The sequence below is a fragment of the Streptopelia decaocto genome (assembly GCF_964273445.1).
Source record: "Streptopelia decaocto genome assembly, chromosome: 4".
In the NCBI taxonomy this organism is placed as follows: Eukaryota; Metazoa; Chordata; class Aves; order Columbiformes; family Columbidae; genus Streptopelia; species Streptopelia decaocto.
In genome coordinates this window covers 56,980,984-57,000,159 of record NC_138658.1, presented here as the reverse complement: position 1 = coordinate 57,000,159, position 19,176 = coordinate 56,980,984, and the positions used below count along the sequence as shown (strand labels likewise).

General features: G+C 39.9%; 1 protein-coding gene across 3 annotated transcripts in view; it reads left to right on the top strand.

Moving 5' to 3' along the window:
• Positions 1-391: 391 nt before the first annotated feature.
• The window catches only part of PCDH7 (protocadherin 7), a gene marked incomplete at both ends in the record, with an annotated part of 262,681 nt that continues 243,896 nt past the window's right edge, over positions 392-19,176 (top strand). For all 3 annotated transcript variants that reach the window (XM_082050611.1, XM_082050610.1, XM_082050609.1), the window contains one exon: positions 392-3,574. In XM_082050611.1, the coding sequence (XP_081906737.1) occupies positions 392-3,574 (3,183 nt within the window). The remainder of the gene's footprint in view (positions 3,575-19,176) is intronic.

Genomic DNA, 19,176 nt, shown 5'->3' with positions numbered 1-19,176 from the left:
AAGACGACCTGGGGGGCTTCGAATCGCATAGTGCTGCTCCTGCTTTTATTGCAAACCTTGCAAAGTGATTACAGTAAAATCAGAGAGGAGGAGGAGAAGGGGGAGGAGGAGGAAAAACCCATCCTGTCTACCGAGATGAATCTTTAAAAAGCAAAATACACTGTCCCATGAACTGTAAGTATATCGCCACTGGAAGGCAGGGAGAGCAGCAGAGGAGCCAGCAAGCAGGGTTTTGACCACCAATTGCGCCAGCCATGAGACAATAAGTTTCCAGGAACAGAAGGATTTTATAATTGATCACCCGGAAGCTCAGCCGCTCTGTTGGCTTATCAGGGGAGTTTATTTGGGGGCAGGTGGGAGTGAAAGGAGGGGGGGTTTCGGTGCCAGTAAAATGAGGAAGATGCGGACTCTCCTTGGCTTTGTGCATTGCTGCTGCTGCTGCTGCTTCTTGCTCCTCCTGCCTCCGCCGCTCTGGGTCAGCCTGGCAGCGGCCAAGCAGCTCCTGAGGTACCGGCTGGCCGAGGAAGGACCCGCCGACATCCGCATCGGCAACGTGGCTTCCGACCTGGGAATCGTGACGGGCTCCGGAGAGGTGACATTCAGCCTGGAATCGGGCTCTGACTATCTGAAGATCGATAACATGACCGGGGAGCTGAGCACCACAGAGCGGCGCATCGACCGCGAGAAGCTGCCGCAGTGCCAGATGATCTTCGACGAGAACGAGTGCTTCCTGGACTTCGAGGTGTCGGTCATCGGCCCCTCGCAGAGCTGGGTGGACCTTTTCGAGGGCCGGGTCATCATCCTGGACATCAACGACAACACCCCCACCTTCCCTTCCCCTGTCCTCACGCTTACCGTGGAGGAAAACCGGCCTGTGGGGACTCTTTACCTACTCCCCACAGCCACCGACAGGGACTTCGGCCGCAATGGCATCGAGCGCTACGAACTGCTGCAGGAACCTGGCGGGGACGGCGGCCGCCGCTCTGGCGGGGGCGGCGGGGGGGCTTCGGTCTCGGGGGCTTCCGAGAGCGCCCTCTACCCCGGCGGCAGCAAGCGGCGGCAGGAGGCGGACGCGGCGGCCCGCAGCAGCGTCTTCGAGCTGCAGGTGGCCGACACTCTCGACGGGGAGAAGCAGCCGCAGCTGATCGTCAAGGGGGCGCTGGATCGGGAGCAGCGGGACTCCTACGAGCTCAGCCTCCGCGTACGGGACGGCGGCGACCCGGCGCGGTCCTCACAGGCTATCCTGAGAGTGCTAATCACCGACGTGAACGACAACAGCCCCCGCTTCGAAAAGAGTGTCTATGAGGCAGACCTGGCAGAGAACAGCAGCCCCGGGACCCCCATCCTGCAGCTGCGAGCCGCCGACCTAGACGTGGGGGTGAACGGGCAGATCGAGTACGTCTTCGGGGCGGCCACTGAGTCTGTCAGGCGCCTGCTGCGGCTGGACGAGACCTCCGGCTGGCTCAGCGTCTTGCACCGCATCGACCGTGAAGAGGTGAACCAGCTTCGCTTCACTGTCATGGCCCGAGATAGGGGCCAGCCCCCCAAGACAGACAAGGCCACGGTCGTGCTGAACATCCGCGATGAGAACGACAACGTGCCTACCATTGACATCCGGAAAATTGGACGCATCCCGCTTCGGGATGGCGTGGCTAGTGTGGCTGAGGATGTGCTGGTGGATACCCCAATTGCCCTGGTGCAGGTTTCAGACCGGGACCAAGGTGAAAATGGTGTGGTGACCTGCACCGTGGTGGGAGATGTGCCCTTCCAGCTTAAGCCAGCCAGTGAGGGCGAAGGGGAGCCACAGAACAAGCGCAAATATTTCCTGCACACCTCGGCCCCTCTGGACTACGAGGCTGTACGTGACTACAATGTGGTGATTGTGGCTGTGGACTCGGGCAGCCCCAGCTTGTCCAGCAACAACTCCTTGCTGGTGCGGGTTGGAGACACTAATGACAACCCTCCCGTGTTCAGTCAGGCTGTGCTGGAGGTGTCCTTCCCAGAGAACAACTTGCCTGGTGAGAGGGTGGCCACAGTGGTTGCCACAGATGCAGACAGTGGCAAGAATGCCGAGATCACCTACTCCCTGGAGGCCTCGCCCCTCTCCTCTGAGGCGCCAGGTGGCATCTTCAGCATTGACCCTGACTCCGGGGACGTGTCGGTATTGGCGGTGCTGGACCGTGAGCAACGTGACACCTACGAATTTCAGGTGACTGCCCGGGACAAGGGGGTGCCATCACTACAGGGCTCCACCACTGTGGTGGTGCGGGTGGCAGATCGCAATGACAATGAGCCACGCTTCATGCAGGATGTGTTCACTTTCTATGTGAAGGAGAACCTACAGCCCAACAGTCCTGTGGGCATGGTGACTGTGATGGACTTCGACAAGGGCCGCAATGCAGAACTCAGCCTCTCCATCCAGCCCAGTGACCATGACCAGGCAGCCAGCATCTTCTCCATTGAGAATGACACTGGAACTATTTTCTCCACTGTCTCCTTTGACCGGGAGCAGCAGACCAGTTACACTTTTAAAGTGAAGGCAGTGGATGGAGGTGAGCCGCCACGCTCTGCCACCGCCACTGTGTCCCTCTTCGTGATGGATGAGAATGACAATGCACCTACAGTCACCTTCCCCAGCAACAGCTCCTACACTGTGCTGCCACCTTCTAGCAACATGCGCACCGTGGTGGCCACAGTGGTCGCCACCGATGCTGACACTGGTCTCAATGCTGACCTCAACTACAGCATAGTCGGGGGCAACCCCTTCAAACTCTTTGAGATCGACCCAGCCAGCGGCGTGGTGTCACTAGTGGGCAAGCTGGCCCCCAAGCACTACGGCCTGCACCGCCTTGTGGTGCAGGTGAATGACAGTGGGCAGCCGCCCCAGTCCACCACTGCCCTGCTCCATGTCTTCGTCAACGAGAGCCTGTCTAATGCCACAGTGGTGGAAAGTCAGGTGGCCCGCAGTCTCCACACGCCCCTTGCCCAGGATATTGCTGGTGACCCCAGCTATGAGCTGAGCAAACAGCGGCTTAGCATAGTCATTGGTGTGGTGGCAGGCATCATGACTGTCATCCTCCTCATCCTGGTGGTGGTCATGGCCCGCTACTGCCGCTCCAAGGGCAAACATGGCTATGAGGCCGGCAAGAAGGACCATGAGGATTTCTTCACCCCACAGCAGCATGACAAGGCCAAGAAGCCCAAGAAGGACAAGAAAGGCAAGAAGGGCAAGCAGCCCCTCTACAGCAGCATCGTCACCGTTGAGGCTTCCAAGCCCAATGGGCAGCGCTATGACAGTGTCAATGAGAAGCTCTCGGACAGCCCTGGTATGGGGCGGTACCGCTCAGTCAATGGTGGCCCTGGCAGCCCTGACCTCGCCAGGCACTACAAGTCGAGCTCGCCGCTGCCCACCGTCCAGCTGCACCCACAGTCCCCCACGGCCGGCAAAAAGCACCAGGCAGTGCAGGACCTGCCCCCGGCCAACACCTTCGTGGGCGCCGGTGACAACATCTCCATCGGGTCGGACCACTGCTCCGAGTACAGCTGCCAGGCCAGCAACAAGTACAGCAAGCAGGTAAGCGCGCTGCGTCCCGGGCCGCCGCGGTCTGCCCACCCCCCCGCGCAGCCCTCGACACGCACGTATACACACGTACACACACACACACACCCCGGGTGAGAGAGCGGAGATGCCCGCCTCCCCCCTCCTCCCACACTGGCACAAGCAGACACGACCGTCAGGTTCAATGACCCGTTCAGCCTGGTATCCCCTCCACCCTCCCCTCCGCAGGCAGTCAGGTGCCCGAACCAACACACAGCACGCAGGAGAAAAAGTCAGAGATCTTTATTATTACTATAATTCCCTCCATTTTTCAGACCCGGCAGCCAACCAGCCCATCCGTGCAGCCGGACCGATGGGGGCGCCGGTGGGACCTCCCTGCCGAGCCGGCGGGCGCGGTGCCTCCCCCGCAGGCGCAGCGGCAGCCGGCTGCGAGGGCGGGGGGCGGGTCGGGGACGCGGTCGTTAGCCCAGACACGGAGCTGTAGGACAGCCTTAGATGCCTTTATCAGCCGACCCCCCATCCTGGAGGGTGTGGAGGGGTCAGAAATTCAGTGAAGCCTTGTTCCCCCATCCGCCGTCTTTACCGTCCTCCCTCGGCCCCGCTTTCGGCGGCCGATTCCGCTCCCAGCGGGCGTTTCCCCCGCCTTGGAGGCAGGGAGCTCTGGCTGAGGAGGAAAGTTTCGCCTCGGTCTTCAGGTATTTTGGTCAAAGGGGTTGCTATCTGCCTGTCGCTTCCTAAGGCTCTTGGTGAGAGTGGATTTGCAGCCGCCGAGTTGAAGCGTTAATGGCTGTAATTACTAGGTCATTCATTAGGACCAACATGCTTAAATAATCTACAGTGCCTGTATGCAGTCTAATTTACAACACAGAGATAGCTTTCATTGCAGCAGTTGCTCTAAATACACGTAAATGTTAGTGAGCTTAGAATCCCACCCCAGTATGTTTTGTCTTTTTTTTTTCCTCCCTCCTATTGTATATCCCATGAAATTCATCACTTCAAGCTGTGAGACTCTAATTTGAGAGCCCAGCTGCCTCATAGCTCAGTCTGTAGAGAGTGTGACTGCTGTGAGACCTCCGAGAGTGAGGTGTGCTTTCAGAGTCTCAAGTGACTGGCTCTCATCTCGGCTGTGTTGACGGAGGTCGGTTCAGTGAAGCTCCGATAGCGTTAAACAGGTGATGGTAGGGACTTCTTTACAGTCCTTGAAATAAAATAGGGATTGGACAGAGAAGAATCAGGTTCCTCAGTGAAAGCATCTATTTTGTTTTATAAGACACATATGTAGCCTGAACAGAGATCCCTTTTCTTTGGGGGAGTACTTTTTGGGTGATAGTAAAATGAGATACTTAACACCCGATGATTTCCATTACATCTTTCCGTGTAAGATAATATTCTGAATGTTTCCTTAACTACAGTGCGTGTTACACACGAATCTAGAGAGGAACTAATGCTGATTCATGTAAATACAGAGCCAACTCTGGAACAGGGAAATTCTGACTAAGTTGACAATAATTATGTATTTTTCAACTTATTAACATGCAAATATGATACACTATGACTTTTTTTTTTTATACTTTGAAAAGTCTGCTAGTCTACTACAACTGAAGTTTTACAAGGTGTTGCTAGTTATTTGCATTCTACAAAAAATACTTAAAATAGTGTAAAAGAAAATTAATTGCATGAGCCACTCAATCTTCCAGATGACAAAAAAAGCGTGATTGATGTACTATCTGCCAGTATTTTTGTATATGTTGTTATACAAGTGATACAAATTTACAGAACGTTTGACACAGCAGTTTCTGGGTGATACATTTCATTAACTCTCTCCTGGAGAGTACATTACAGTTTCAGTTTGAAAATAGTCTGTATAAAATACAAAGTACTAAGAAAGTTCCTAAGCTTCTAGCTGCTAAGGCTTATTAAGCACATAGCAGATTATGCCGTTTTAGTGAACACTGGAATAACAAAGTAGCAGTGGATCATAAGTTAATCAGATACTACTTCTTGCTGCTGCAATTAATGTAAAAATATGAATTATAAACTGTCAAAGGGTAATTTATTTTCAGTGTAAAAGAACGACTTGCATTCTAGTGTAGCAATGGTAAAAGATTACAACATACAAATTACTATTCTACTTGATAAAAAACTTGTTTATAATATAGAAATATTTTTTGAATTACTTAACATTTTTGAAGGGTATATTTTGATATAGAATATATGAGAAGATTTCTTAGTAGAAGAAAATGTCTTTATTATGCTTTTACTTTCAACAATCAAACCAAAAGAAGTACATGCTGAACTGCTCCATTTTTATCTAGTTTGTTACAAAACATATTTATCAGTGCTGATTGTTTCCCTGTGCTTTATGTTTAGTTTGTTATGAAGGTTAGTTTACCTGAGTAGTTTATAGCTGATATTCCAATGCCTCATCTTTTTATTTTTAAAAATGTAGAAAGTATTTGCACACTTGTAAAGCATGCATGTAAAGTAAGGAAAGTGTCCAAGAAAACTGTACAGGTAGTGCTAAATAACAGACTTCATAAGAGAGACCATCAGGCACAAAACTTGATACCGATTTTCTGTGGGTACTTGCCAGCTTGTTGCTGAGTGACATTTATTTAGTTTTGTTCACGCTTTAGCATGATAGCGGGGACATTAAGACTTATTTGCATAAACAATATGTAAGCTTTTCACATCTCAAACATTGACAGTGGAGCATTTCTCAGTTTATCAGGCAAAACACACGAGGATTTTTAGCACTCAAACCACGTGGAGCACGTTGTTTAGAGAGATATGTGAAGCGGTTGCAGATGAATGGTTCTGTTGTGGTGTGTATCAGATTGTTTCATAGTGCAGCTCTATGTGTGAAACAGAACCAGTGACATATCGATGTGACCATGATGGGGAGACTAGCTGAAATCTCTAAGGCTGCCTTTATTTCCTCGTTGGCAGTTCCCTTTGTTCTAAGGAGACATTAGAAGGTGTATAAAGTTTTAGAATAAATGAGTGGACACAGCAGAATGTACCTGCTCTAAGTTACCAGGGATGAGAGCAATAGTAATTTCCCATTAGTGTAATTAGAATCAGTAATTGATACGTTCATCTATCTACAATATAGCAGTAAGGAAATGAAGTCTCTACTTACATGACCAACTGGTATACCCCAGTGAATACAAGTTGTTTTCATTCTGATTATTTGATACTTTATTTTTTAAGGTAAAACAATGAATTTCTTAAATAAGTTGCCAAATACATCTTGTTTGATGTAGTACTGTACAGGAGACCTTCAGTGGAGAAAACTACAAACAATTTGCAGCTCTCTTCCTTCTTGACATCAGGTGTTTTATATAAAGTTTAAAATTAAATTCTGTATTCAGTAGACTTCTGATATTCCACTGTCACATTTTTAGAAGATCTTTCACAAGTTTGACTCCTACTCTTGTCTTATTTAGAATGGCATTCCTCTGAAATAATCTTTTAGCCTCCCATTTACTAATTCTCTCCTATTCAGTAAAGCATTAACATGTTACACAATGGCAAACAAATGTTTAAATCACTTAGTATTCCATAGGTCTTAATCACTTGCCAAAAGTTAAAGCTGTACAGAAGTGTTTTGCTTAATGGAGTTGAGTTTAAGCTGAGTTTAAGTGTTTTTCTGAACCACAGCTTTAAAATCTGAACCCTTCAGGTGCTTCACATTGCTGGTACGGAGACTGAATGCTTCTAAGCTCCAGCAAAGACAGCCAAAGATAAGGAAAGCTCAGTGCCTGAGAGGAATCACTTAGCAGCTTGAAGAATTGCATCCTTAATCATAATTCTAAGAATAGATTTTAATTGTAAATAATTGTTTATTTTCTCGTGTTAGTTTCAGATATATCTTTATATGCTATTTTTTCCACTTCATTTCACAGTGCAAAATAGTGGCATACGAGCAGGTTTATTTAACTGAAACTTTTAATCACGTTGTTAACATTAGCATGTTAACAAGCACTGCTTGAAGAATAGGCCTCATAAACCCACACTGCAGTGGCATTGTAGTTTTTTTGTCTTTTTTTTTTTTTTTTTTTGTAGAAGATATTGGTCACCATCAGTAGAATTACCAAAACCAGTACTGGAATTTCTAAGCAGCATTGTTTCTCTGCTTGGGGGCATTGGCTTCCTAGCCAATTCTGTAATCGTTTATGAATTATCCCTATGCCTTTTCTAGTTGAAAATGTACCATTTAGTGAAGAAAAAAATATTATCATACCAGAGTATGCTGAAACACTAGTCAAAACTAGATGCATTTCCTGCAAAATCTTATTTCCATTAAACTGAAATATATATAAATTAATATCTTAAAAAATTCTTTGTACAGTAGCCAGTTAATTTGTTTCATAACATTTCAAACATTGATCAGTCTGTTGCAATGTTGAAGCATTTTGACCAGTTGGTTAACATATATGCAGATTATGTCTACAAACTAAATGGGTCTGTTTCCTCATAAACATGCACATGTAACCAGCAGCCTTATTAGGACCCCAAATCCATTCATTAAGGGGGCAATCAGTTTAACGATGCAGGAAAGCATCATCTTCTTTGTGCTTCTGTACAGACATACAGACAGGCTTATCTCAAAGACTGCTTTTTATAACCACAAAGCAACTCTCAAGAATAAAGCTTTTCACAACTTTCAGCTAAGCAAATATTGTGCAGTATAATAATTGTAACAATAACAGTGTTATGGTACCACTACGTGCAATGTAGATAAATGGGAACATTGTCATTAAGTTCTTTCATATAGTTAACTTGAATGCTGTTTGGTGCAATTTTCTATTCTCAATTAGCATTATATTAAATACTTTACAATTAGTTTTTAAGTGTGACCCACTTTTGACCTTCAGTAACAAATTATGATGAAAGAGAGGCTAATTAAACATGAAATAGATGGATTGTTGATGCTTTAATTATCTTTAACATAAAGTGTTCCACTGATAAGTGTAGCCTTTATTTTTTTCCTCTTCAGTAAAATCATGTTGTACAGCGTGCAAATGACTAAGTTACCACTGAATCATTCTGCACTCCCAGGAGATGTACAGAGCCAAAAGAGACAGGATCTGAGTAAAGGAGGATTCATGCTCTGAATAAGTAAAGAACTGTACTATTATAGGCAAGGGGTAGCAAGAAACATCTTTAGAAGGCTAGGATCTAATTTATCAACTCAGACAGCTCTCTGGCATTATACATACCAATATGAACCTGGGTTTTAACTGTGGTTAGCAGTTTGCCTACTGCTGTGTCAGTCTTTGTACTGTAGAAGTGTATTTCTGAGTGTGCTGCTTCTTCTTTCTCTCTCTCTCTCTTTTTTTTTTTTTTTTTTTTTTTAATATGTTTAGATGCATTGTTTTCTAGTATTTGACGTATTTGCTAGTTTAACCAACTGTCAGTAGTGTTTAGGAGAAACACCTGTTCTGCAGCTTCAGGTATCTTTTCTTTTAAGGATTTACTTTCAAAAGTTTTAGAAGATTCATGTAATTAGTGATCTGCTGGGCTACTTTAAGATGTAAAACTTATCAAATTGGTTTTGCATTAAAATATAAAAGAAATTCAATAGACTTCAGAAGTAGTTATAATGATTGACATAGGAGCACAATGCTAACTAAGTCCTTTAGGAGCGCTGTGAACTCTCTGCTATATTTGCTGAACTTTTAGCATCTAATTACTAATCTTAACAGGACACATTAGTTTCATTTTCTTTCATTATATATACAGGAATTATTGATATAGACATATCAGCAATTCCGTATAATATTTAGCAGGCTGGTTTTCTAAGTTTTCTAAGTAAGTCTCTTTCCAACAGATATTTAGAAACTGTGAAAGCTGCAAAACAATTTCCTTTTTTTCAGTCTTAGCCTGCAAGTAATAAGTTCAATGTAATTTATGTTCTACATTTCTCATTTTTTTAATTACTTTTTTAGGTGTTTTTATTTCACTGTGTGCTTAGGCAATGCTTTTTCTGTATTTTTCTCCCCTCATTTTTCTTTCCTAGAAGAGTAGATTTGTTGTCTGTCTGTTATCAAATCTTGGACTTTGTTAGCATATACTGTATGTTCATTTTAATCAATAATTAAACCAACAAAAAATAGCCCAAGAGTTACTATCGAGAATCAAAAGAAAGTTTATAATTTTTATTATTATTGTATATGAATTTGCATTATTTCAATTTTTGAATGAAGATTGCAAAAGAAAACTCTGGCATTCATATGGATGTATGTTAAGTTTATTGACTGTGCAGTTTAATGAAAATTGTTTTAGTAATGTGGACTGTGCAATTCAAGTTATTCTAACAGACTAGACTGCATGGCCCAGTAACAGTATAAAGAGAACATTTAAAATACTGTTATTACAAGAATTTGAAATTAGTTTATTTCAGTTGATCTCACAACATACAATCCTATCAAGTCTTACAAAATGCACATTGATAGGTAAATAGTAAAAATGAAATTCACCTGTATGCTGTATTGTCTCATGCTTTTTTTTATTTGTATGAAGTTGCACAGTTTGAATTTTTTAAACCTTAATTAGATGCAAGTAAAAATAATTTGTGTATCCAATATCTGATGAGAACAGCAGATGAGATGAAATTATAGGGTCCCTTTGAGTTTTGACTTTTATGGAAAAAAAAAGTCTAAGGAGAGGGGAGAGAACATACACTCATCATGAAAAACCTAGGACTGACTTACTGTCTTCCATAAACTTCAGGCAACAGGGACTTCCCAATATCACTTTTATTTTCCTGTTGTGGATGACAAAATATCACATTTATGCTGGAATAACCAAGGTTAGTTGGGGCATCTAAAATGTGTTTTACAACAGAAGAAGATAAAAGAGGATTTAAAACTTCATTTCTTATTTTAGTGCAATTTCCTCTATAAATATTTAACTGAGAGCAGCTCATCAACAGATGTCAAAATTGCAAAATGTGTTTGTACTGAATTACTAGTTAGTCAAGTTCCTGAACAATCTCAGTGGTGCACATTGCAGATGTGGAAGCTGTGGAAATGTGGTTAATGTGAGTCATCTACTCAATCTTATGTGCCCATTTTCACTAATAAGAGTTGTAAAATTACAGCAACTTTTGACTGTATTAAAAAATAGGGAATAAATTTGATATATAACCTACATGAGCAATGTAGAGGAACCACTTTTTTTTTTTTTTTTTTTTTTTTTTTTTAAGGAGAAAATGAGAAAACTTAAAAGTTTTGGTTTTTAGAAGTCTGAGCAAAAATAATATTCTGGCCACATTTAAAATCGAAAGATATGTAAAAGTGATGTGTTTTCTTTTTAAAAATGATTTGTATCAATCAAACAATCCTGTCATTTAGGTAACACAGCTGTTTTGCAATCATTAGCTTGTAAAATGCTGCAGCATAACCCCAAAAATACAGTTTAATTTTACTCAGAGTGGATCACAATTGACACAATTATTGGAAGCTGAAGAAAAGCATTACATTTGTCTTTCAAAACTTAGTTTACCTTATTAACTACTGACAAGAGTGAGTGTATTTTTTAGAGGTAAACATTGTTCTGTAAGATGAGATTTTGTTACAGATTTTATATTCTGAATCAAACAATCTAATGGCTAAGTTTGTAATCCTTGAATGAAATAAATGTGGTGTTGCAAGTAGCATTCTTGGAACATTAACAAGCAATAAAATTAATATTTATCAAAGTATTTGATACAGGGTCTTTTATTATCTACAAATAATAGAAAGTCAAATTATAGATAATGTGAAGTCAATTTTCTGAGACTAGGTACAGAAGATAGGTACTAGCTGACATGCTGAAAATCACTCACAGAATATGTACTAGAACTAGAATACAGAAATATCAATTCCATCTGCCAAAAATTTAGAGAGAATTTTATCTCACAGCCTTGTCTGAAGCAGTTCATTTTAGTTACCACATTGAAAGTAACAGAATATTTGTCACCTGACAGGATAAAAATTCCTGTGTTACATGGTCACATGATTATTATGGAGAATCCTCCACATACTCCCTGAAAAGTAGTTTCTTGACTGGGATTTTGGCCAGGAAATGTGTGTCTTTTGTGGTATGTGCCAAATATTTTCTCTGTTGTAGCACTTCTCAGAGAGAAGCAGTGGGGGAGGGGACAAGTGCCATAATTTCTTCTGTCTATCCATGTACAGATGTCAAGGGCTTTCCAGCCCTGGAGCAGTGTAAAATATGAGAAGTAGACCCTACTTCTTTCTCCTACTCCTTTACACCAAATCCATGTAAGGCAGAGTTGTTTTAGCGTGTTCTCAGAGACTTATCCTTGGGGAAAATATCCTTCATCAGGACAATACTTTTACAGGGATACAACTTGATGTAGAATTGTGTTTCTGAGTTCAGTGTTATGCTGAAGAAGAAACTAAAGGAAATTGTGGAGACCGTCATGGTATTTTGGGTGTGATTCAGCTATCTAAACTTATGCATCCTGGTGCCACTTAAATAGCCTAAAGTTTCTGAAATACCTGCCCAGAGCTGCATGGACAGGGTGTGTGATGCAAGACCTGGGTGACTTCTGGGACACTCTTCTGTAGCTGAAACTCAAAGCTAAACAAAAATTAAATCACTTGCCAATGACTTTAAATACTCTGGGAAATGTAGTGCATTTTGTCAAGGTTGAAAATGTTTATTTTTTCAGTAAGAACTTATACACAATTTTCAAATGTGTGTGCCATACACGTCTGTTGATAGAACGTGTATGTGAAGATGTATGCTCACATATATACTGATGTTAGGTTAACAAGTTATTTTTGAATTGACACAAACTGTTTCTGTTTTCAGAGAAACAATACTGGCAACAGTTGACTTAACTAATTTCTATTCATCTTCAGACCTCTGAAGCTGATGTTTATCTCATGTTAGGTGAAACTACAGGTAGTTCCATGAAAGTCAATCAAATTTAACTAATATCAACCACTCAATTTAAATCAGGTGATATAATATTCAGAGACTGTTTTTTATTCAAACAAAATATAGATACAGTAGACCAGTTTATCAGTTTGGATGTTATGCTTCAAATCTCCTGCATTTAACTTCCATAGTACGTACATATCTGTAAATTGCAAAATAACGGAGTAGGTTTTCATAATTTATTAAATCCAAATGTAAAATTATCATGGTAACAGTTTCTGGGAACGATGTGGCTTTAATAATGTTTCAAAAAGTATAATTCTAGTATTAAAGACATTATTACTCAAACTAGCAGCACAGCAAGAGTATGTATGGCGAGCTACCTTTATTCAGTGACCTGATAGTGTTTATTTGTGGAGTTGTGTGTTACCCCTTGTAGGTACACTTACTAGAAAGACTTGGCCCGAAAATTCATATCAGCCTTATAATGCAAAACTTTGTCTCTCAGATGAAATCTGGCCGTTTGCTTAGGCAAATCTATTTAATTTATTTGGGAGTCCTTTTTTACACACTGTATTTAACAAGAGAAAATAGCTTCAGTATTTTGCAAGTTTCTAAAGATAAAAGACAAGAATGGAAATATAGATAATAAATTAACAGCAAATTAAAGTATTAGTTACTCCACCTGGCCCCAACATTTTCACAGTGATATGTTAATTCCCTGTTTTAACACCTTTACTGTTCACAACTTCTGTGTCTGCTGATTTCAACATATATTTGGTCTCACTCTTCATCATGTCACTCCTGTTCTAAGGAAGTTACATTGTCATAAAATTTGAGTAATGAAATGGTGAATCAGTTTCCTTATCTCCAGCCATGTATTCTAAATTGATTATAATGACATAACTTGTGCCTTTTGTGATAGTGAGGGAGTGTATCCATCATTCTGTTGAATCAGAAAAATGCTGTTTTGAATGAGCATGTAATTATGTTCCAGTTGCAGCAGAAGTTTACAGAGGGACAGTAATTGATTTATTTGGGGAGAAATATTTGTTTTGTTTTCAGGTTGTGAGTTCTTTTACAGAAGGAATAGTTGCACTGGAAGCTAGAAATCTCCACTTAAGACAGGTCACTGCATGCTCAGCCACTGAACCTCAGCCCACATAGTGGGTAAGATCTGTCATGTAGATTTAGAAAATTCACTCAGAAGGCTCCTCTGACTATATACTAATGGTTTTATTCTGCTTCCTGAAACATAAAGACCTGAATCTATCACTTTGTTTTAATTAAATGTTTCTAAATACAAATAAAATTCAGCTATTTCTAGAGTAGGCATCAATTCATATGAGTAAAAGTGACAGCAATGGGTGTGAAACAAAGCAGTATCCATTTTCACGGTGGCTTTCAACAATGACTTTTTTCTAGAAAGTACAACACAGTCTGGCTCATGTATTTTACCCAATTTATTACTATATACATGTAAAATAGAATAGAATAACATATCTGAAATATCTAACAGCAGTATGGATGGGAGTAGTACTTCATAGGAATGACAAAGAACTACCACCGAGGTGCGGCAGGTATTTCTCCAGGATGTGGGTTCATGTAATGGGTGGGTTTGTTCAGTAGGTTGAGACTTGATGCTGGCAGCTCCCTTGGCCACATACAAAACGAGTATAGGTTGGTGCAGCACAATAACTCATCCTGTTTAAATTCTCTGAGTCCATATATGGAATTGTATGTTACTAAAAAACATGCTGCTTATGCTGGTTTTATGTACTTTTTTTTTTTTTTACATTTATTTTTTAAAAAATACACAAGAGAGATTCAGTTTAGAATTGAAGGAAACTTGTGTAACTGTTTTCAAAACAGCACTGCCTTTGCTGTTCCTTGTTTTGCAGAGATCACTGGACACTTAGATAATTTGTCCTATATTTTTTGTGCGGCACCAGTTCTTTGAATATTTATTTATCAAATGTTGCTAGTATTTTGGATCTTTTTGGTTGTTCTTTAATGCAGAGAAAAAGGTAAGCAACAGTGTGAAATTCCTCTGTAGAATAAATTAAGAAGATTTCATTTTCATTATATTGCAAAATATTTTATCACTTAGTGACATTCAAGGAGACTGTAGGATGCTACATTCAATTTGCCCTTCAGACACTGTTGAATGAATTGAAAATTCATCTTGGACTTTCTAATACTGAATATTAGTGCACCTTTCTGGGAACCCTGAATGCTAACTTTATGTATTTTTTCTTTACTAGTTCTTAATTACAAATATAAAGTGACAGAACTTTTCAAATCATGCAGTAACCTTCCAGGAGTATTAATGTTACAGAAGTACAAAAGGACTGGCTAAAGTATTGCTCTATCAAATGTTTCTAAAAGGCTTTCTGTATAAGAATTTGTGATCTACTATTGATGCAAATTACTAAGGATAAAAGAAAATCCATCTGTTATCAAAGAAAAAAATAAATGAAGTAAGTCCGGGGATTTGAAAGACTTAACATTAAGGACTAAGAATTCATACTTTGTGATGGGTTTATAGTAACTGAGAGTAGAAAAGACTTCTTTTTAGCATTCACAATGTGTGGGATTTTATTATTATTTTTTTTTTTTAATTGAAAGAAAACGACTTTGCCATAAAAGCTTCTCATGTAACTTATCCTGTTTCATTTAATAATTTCATATTTTTCACTGAAATGTCTCAATTAAAATATGACCTACACCATTTCATGTCACGTTGAGCATCACTAGTTTTGTTATTATTACCCTTACACTTTATCAAATTGTCTGTAGCTAAATAAATAGCATTTCATCAAGAACCATTGGTTTTCAATCAGCTAGCAAACAGATTACTGGCATGAGAACAGATCTGAGGCTAGTGTCTCTGATCTGCAACTAATTGTACGCTGATAATAGTACTGCCCACGGGCAAATCTTACTCTCTGTCCTGATCTATGATAGATTTTCCTGTACGTTAATATTTAATCAGATGGAGTCATTTTGTAATACTGTTACAGTTACTATCTTTAACCTTTCCTTTTCAATTTGAAATACATGCCATTTGGAGATACTATCTCTGTGTTTCATTTCTGAAAAGAAATGAAGAAAAATCTAAAGGAAAACATAATAGCCATGCTTTTTTTCTTGAGATTCTCTTAAAATGGTCTCTCCTTTAGGAGGTAAAGTACTGTTGATACTTAAATAAGTATTTAACTGTAAAATCACATACTACTGCTTGGCTCAGAGGGGAAAGGAATGTGCCTGACAAATGGTAGCAGGAAGTGGTTCCTCACTTTAGCATGGTAGTGTGTGGGCAGGTGGTTGTGAGTGTGGGTACCACAGTGCTCTCTGGACCAGCTGCAGACCGTGTAGTAACTGTGCAGTATACATGCAATTATAAACTTTCACATTTTTCCAGTGTGAAGATGATGAGGGTGACTACTGGAGCCCCTGTAATGTACCAAGACTCCATCATTTCAGGCTCTTCACAAATGCAGAACATACTGTAAGAATTGCTTTTAAACAAGGGATACACAGAAAGTAGAATAACACATACTGTAATCAGCACAGTGTAGTACTCCAAAAGAAAGCCGTCTTCTGATCTGTGTAAGTTGTTCTTGTGAAAAGATTCCAACAGTTTGAAATCTGTTTTTTCACCTTGCTAGTTATGCAAACAACTATTCATTTTTTTTGCTAAAGCAAGTGGGAATTGTTCACTGTCACAAATAATAAATAACAAGAGTACCCGATCTGCACAGCATGGAAGTGATAAAAACACATGCTTATGAGTGCTTGAGATTTCACAGCTATTAATTTTGAACTTTTTGATTGCAGTTCTGTTTTAAAAGAGTGGATGCTGTTAGGGCAGCACTACACTGTGACAGTGAGAGATTATGACAACATGCATTTATCACTATGAGCTTGATAAATTCAGTGTAAGAGATAGTCAGAAAATGCCCCTAAAACTGAAGTTATAAAATGCATCTTGCCTTTGCTGAAAGTTCAACATTTTTATTACTATTAATAATCTTTTGTTCTATGTTAATACTAACATCAATATATTTGAGAATGTTTGCTTTTGCATGGAGAAATGTTAGTAAGTTCCTTAACATGTACATTGAGGGACACTAGCAGCTTATGTGCAGAATGTTATTGTATATACAGTATATATTCATGTATGGATAGGTCCTTTACAAAAGGCCAACAAATACTGTAACATATTTCGGGTTAAAAAAAAATCAGAAGGACTCTTCAGGCTTCAAAGAATTTTTTTTTTTTTTTTTTTTTCAATGCACCATAGCATTTAAAGTCTAAATTATCAGTTTTGCCTAAAAGTGTACTCCCCAGCTACTTGTATGTAAATAAAAATGTGGTAGATCATGTCTTTCAATTTGAGGTTGCAGTATTCACAGTGTGGTAGAAGTGTTTCAAATCAGAAACTGCATTTTTAGTTTATGTGTAGAAACAGGGATTTCAGTAATAATTAGGCATCATTCTGATGCTGTGTACTATAATACAACAGAACACAAAGCATCTGAATGCTGAATCTATACTATTTCTGTTCAAATTTCACAGCCATGACAGAGAAGAGAAATCCTGTGGTATACAGTAGAAAAAAAGTCCTGAATAAGGGAAGAGATTTAAAAATAACATATCCAGAAATGTTAGTACCTTGTTTTTTATTTGTTATCTTTCTAGGGAATCCATCTCCAGCCTTTCTAAAATCCTCACTGTGCTGGTAGATTTTTTCACATTTTCAGAATATCATCAAAGCCACACTAATCTAGACCAAGGGCATGTGTCAAGAGTCCTGGAATCTCTGAAGAAAAAACTTTGCTGTCTTTCCTATATTTGACATAATAGAAATGCACTTCGAACATTAGAAAAATATAAGGAGAGGACAGTTTGCTCCTTTACAAGGCAGGTGTTATAGATTTTACAGTTTATGACAAGATTAATAAGAAAGAATTGCAGATCCAAGAGGCATATGCTGTCAGTGAATGTCTAGCTCAATAATTAGGCAGTTTGACTATTGACTGCAGTAAGTTTCTTATAATTTGTAATGTGTATCCCATGTTTAAGGCATTGTAGACTTGTAATCTGTAGGAGGGAAAGGAACAATCTCGTGAGAAAAGGAAACTCGGCTTGTAGTAAGTGCATATTTCTGCCTACCACTTTTATTCTTTTTTTTTTTTAATTATTATTTTTTCCTGTAGTGGAAAACTGCAGGTGTTTGTTTTATCTCCCAAAGGAAAGGCCTAGCATTAAACAAGACTTTCCTCATAGAAAAAGGAGAACAACCAGATTTCTTTTCTTCTTTTTTTTTTTTTTTTTTTTTTTTTTCCTTTCTTTAGTCCCTGGATTTTTCTTTGGGACTCAGAAAGAAGAGCTATTTTTTTATTCATTCTAGGATTCTAGTTTCTGGTGATCTTTTATTAAGTAATTGAAAAAAAATAGTTTGGGATAACTTTGTCTTCATCAAAAGCAGTGCATATTTAAGACACTGGGGGATATGGATAGGAAAGCTGCATCTTCCTATGCTTTCAGGACTGCCTACTTTTTTCCCTATGCTTATATTTGGGATGATTTTGAAGGGACTCTAACATGAAGAATAGAGTAGCTAACTAAAGTGAATAAAGGAATAAAAATTTAAAAAGTAAAGACTACTTGTGATGGAAACAATTGCTTGCAATTTTTTTCTTCCCAGTATTTCTTTTATTTAAACATGAAGATTCTGATGAAATAAATTAATCTAGTGAACCTTAAAATAGTCACTTCTACATTGGCTTTTTGAAGAGGTGTTTTGAAACCCAAATAAAGTCAATCTGTTGATTTGTTTGTTTTTTAGAGGGAGAACTTTTCTTCAGGAGGCAGTAGAATAGGTACACTGATGTATTTGGGAATTTTACTCCCATATAAGGTACTTCAGAATCATATAGTATCTGTGTTCTAATTCAAGTTATTTTACTCTGAGCTTTTAGTCTTACCTTCCCAGTAGCAGCATGAAGATTTCTATGTTTTAATTTCAGTCTCCTTCCCATCTAACCAGTTTATTTTTCTCATACAGCAGCAATCAGATACTACTGTGCACTAAGGGTCAAACATTAAGAAAATGTGGAGACTGAACACATTTATGTTTTGTTACTTCTGCTGGATTGCACAAAACGTTGGAGATCTGGAAGTATGTTACTATTAGTTTTGTGGTAGTGATTTTTGTTGTTGGTTGTTTGGGGTTTTTTTGGTAGCTAACTTCTGCCATAAAACCTTCAATATTTGAAGGTCTGAGCATATATGGTGAAAGGTAAGTCAGTGAAGACAGGAAAGTTCTTCATTTACAGAATTTTCCTGTGCCATAGAGTAGCAGGACATGTCTGTATGATGTTTTGGACACTGTTTTTCCAAAGAAGGGTCTTTTGTCAGTTACAATAAGGACAAAGCCAAATCAAACCAAATCAAGACATTCCCCAAATCAAGCTGATTTCTGTTTTCATGAATCAACGTCCCAAGTTAAATTCAGAATCAGTCGGGCAAACACCTATGTCTGACCTATGCTGTAAAGAGTAAACAGAGAAAATGTCCGTTTTATGGCTAATCCTCTGTTTTTCATGAAACCTCTTTTCTTTCCAAAAGAGGCTTAAGTGTTTCGAGTACAAATGAAATGGTGCCCGTCTTCTCTACTTTTCAATAATTCAAGAGCTAGGAAGCCTGATTTA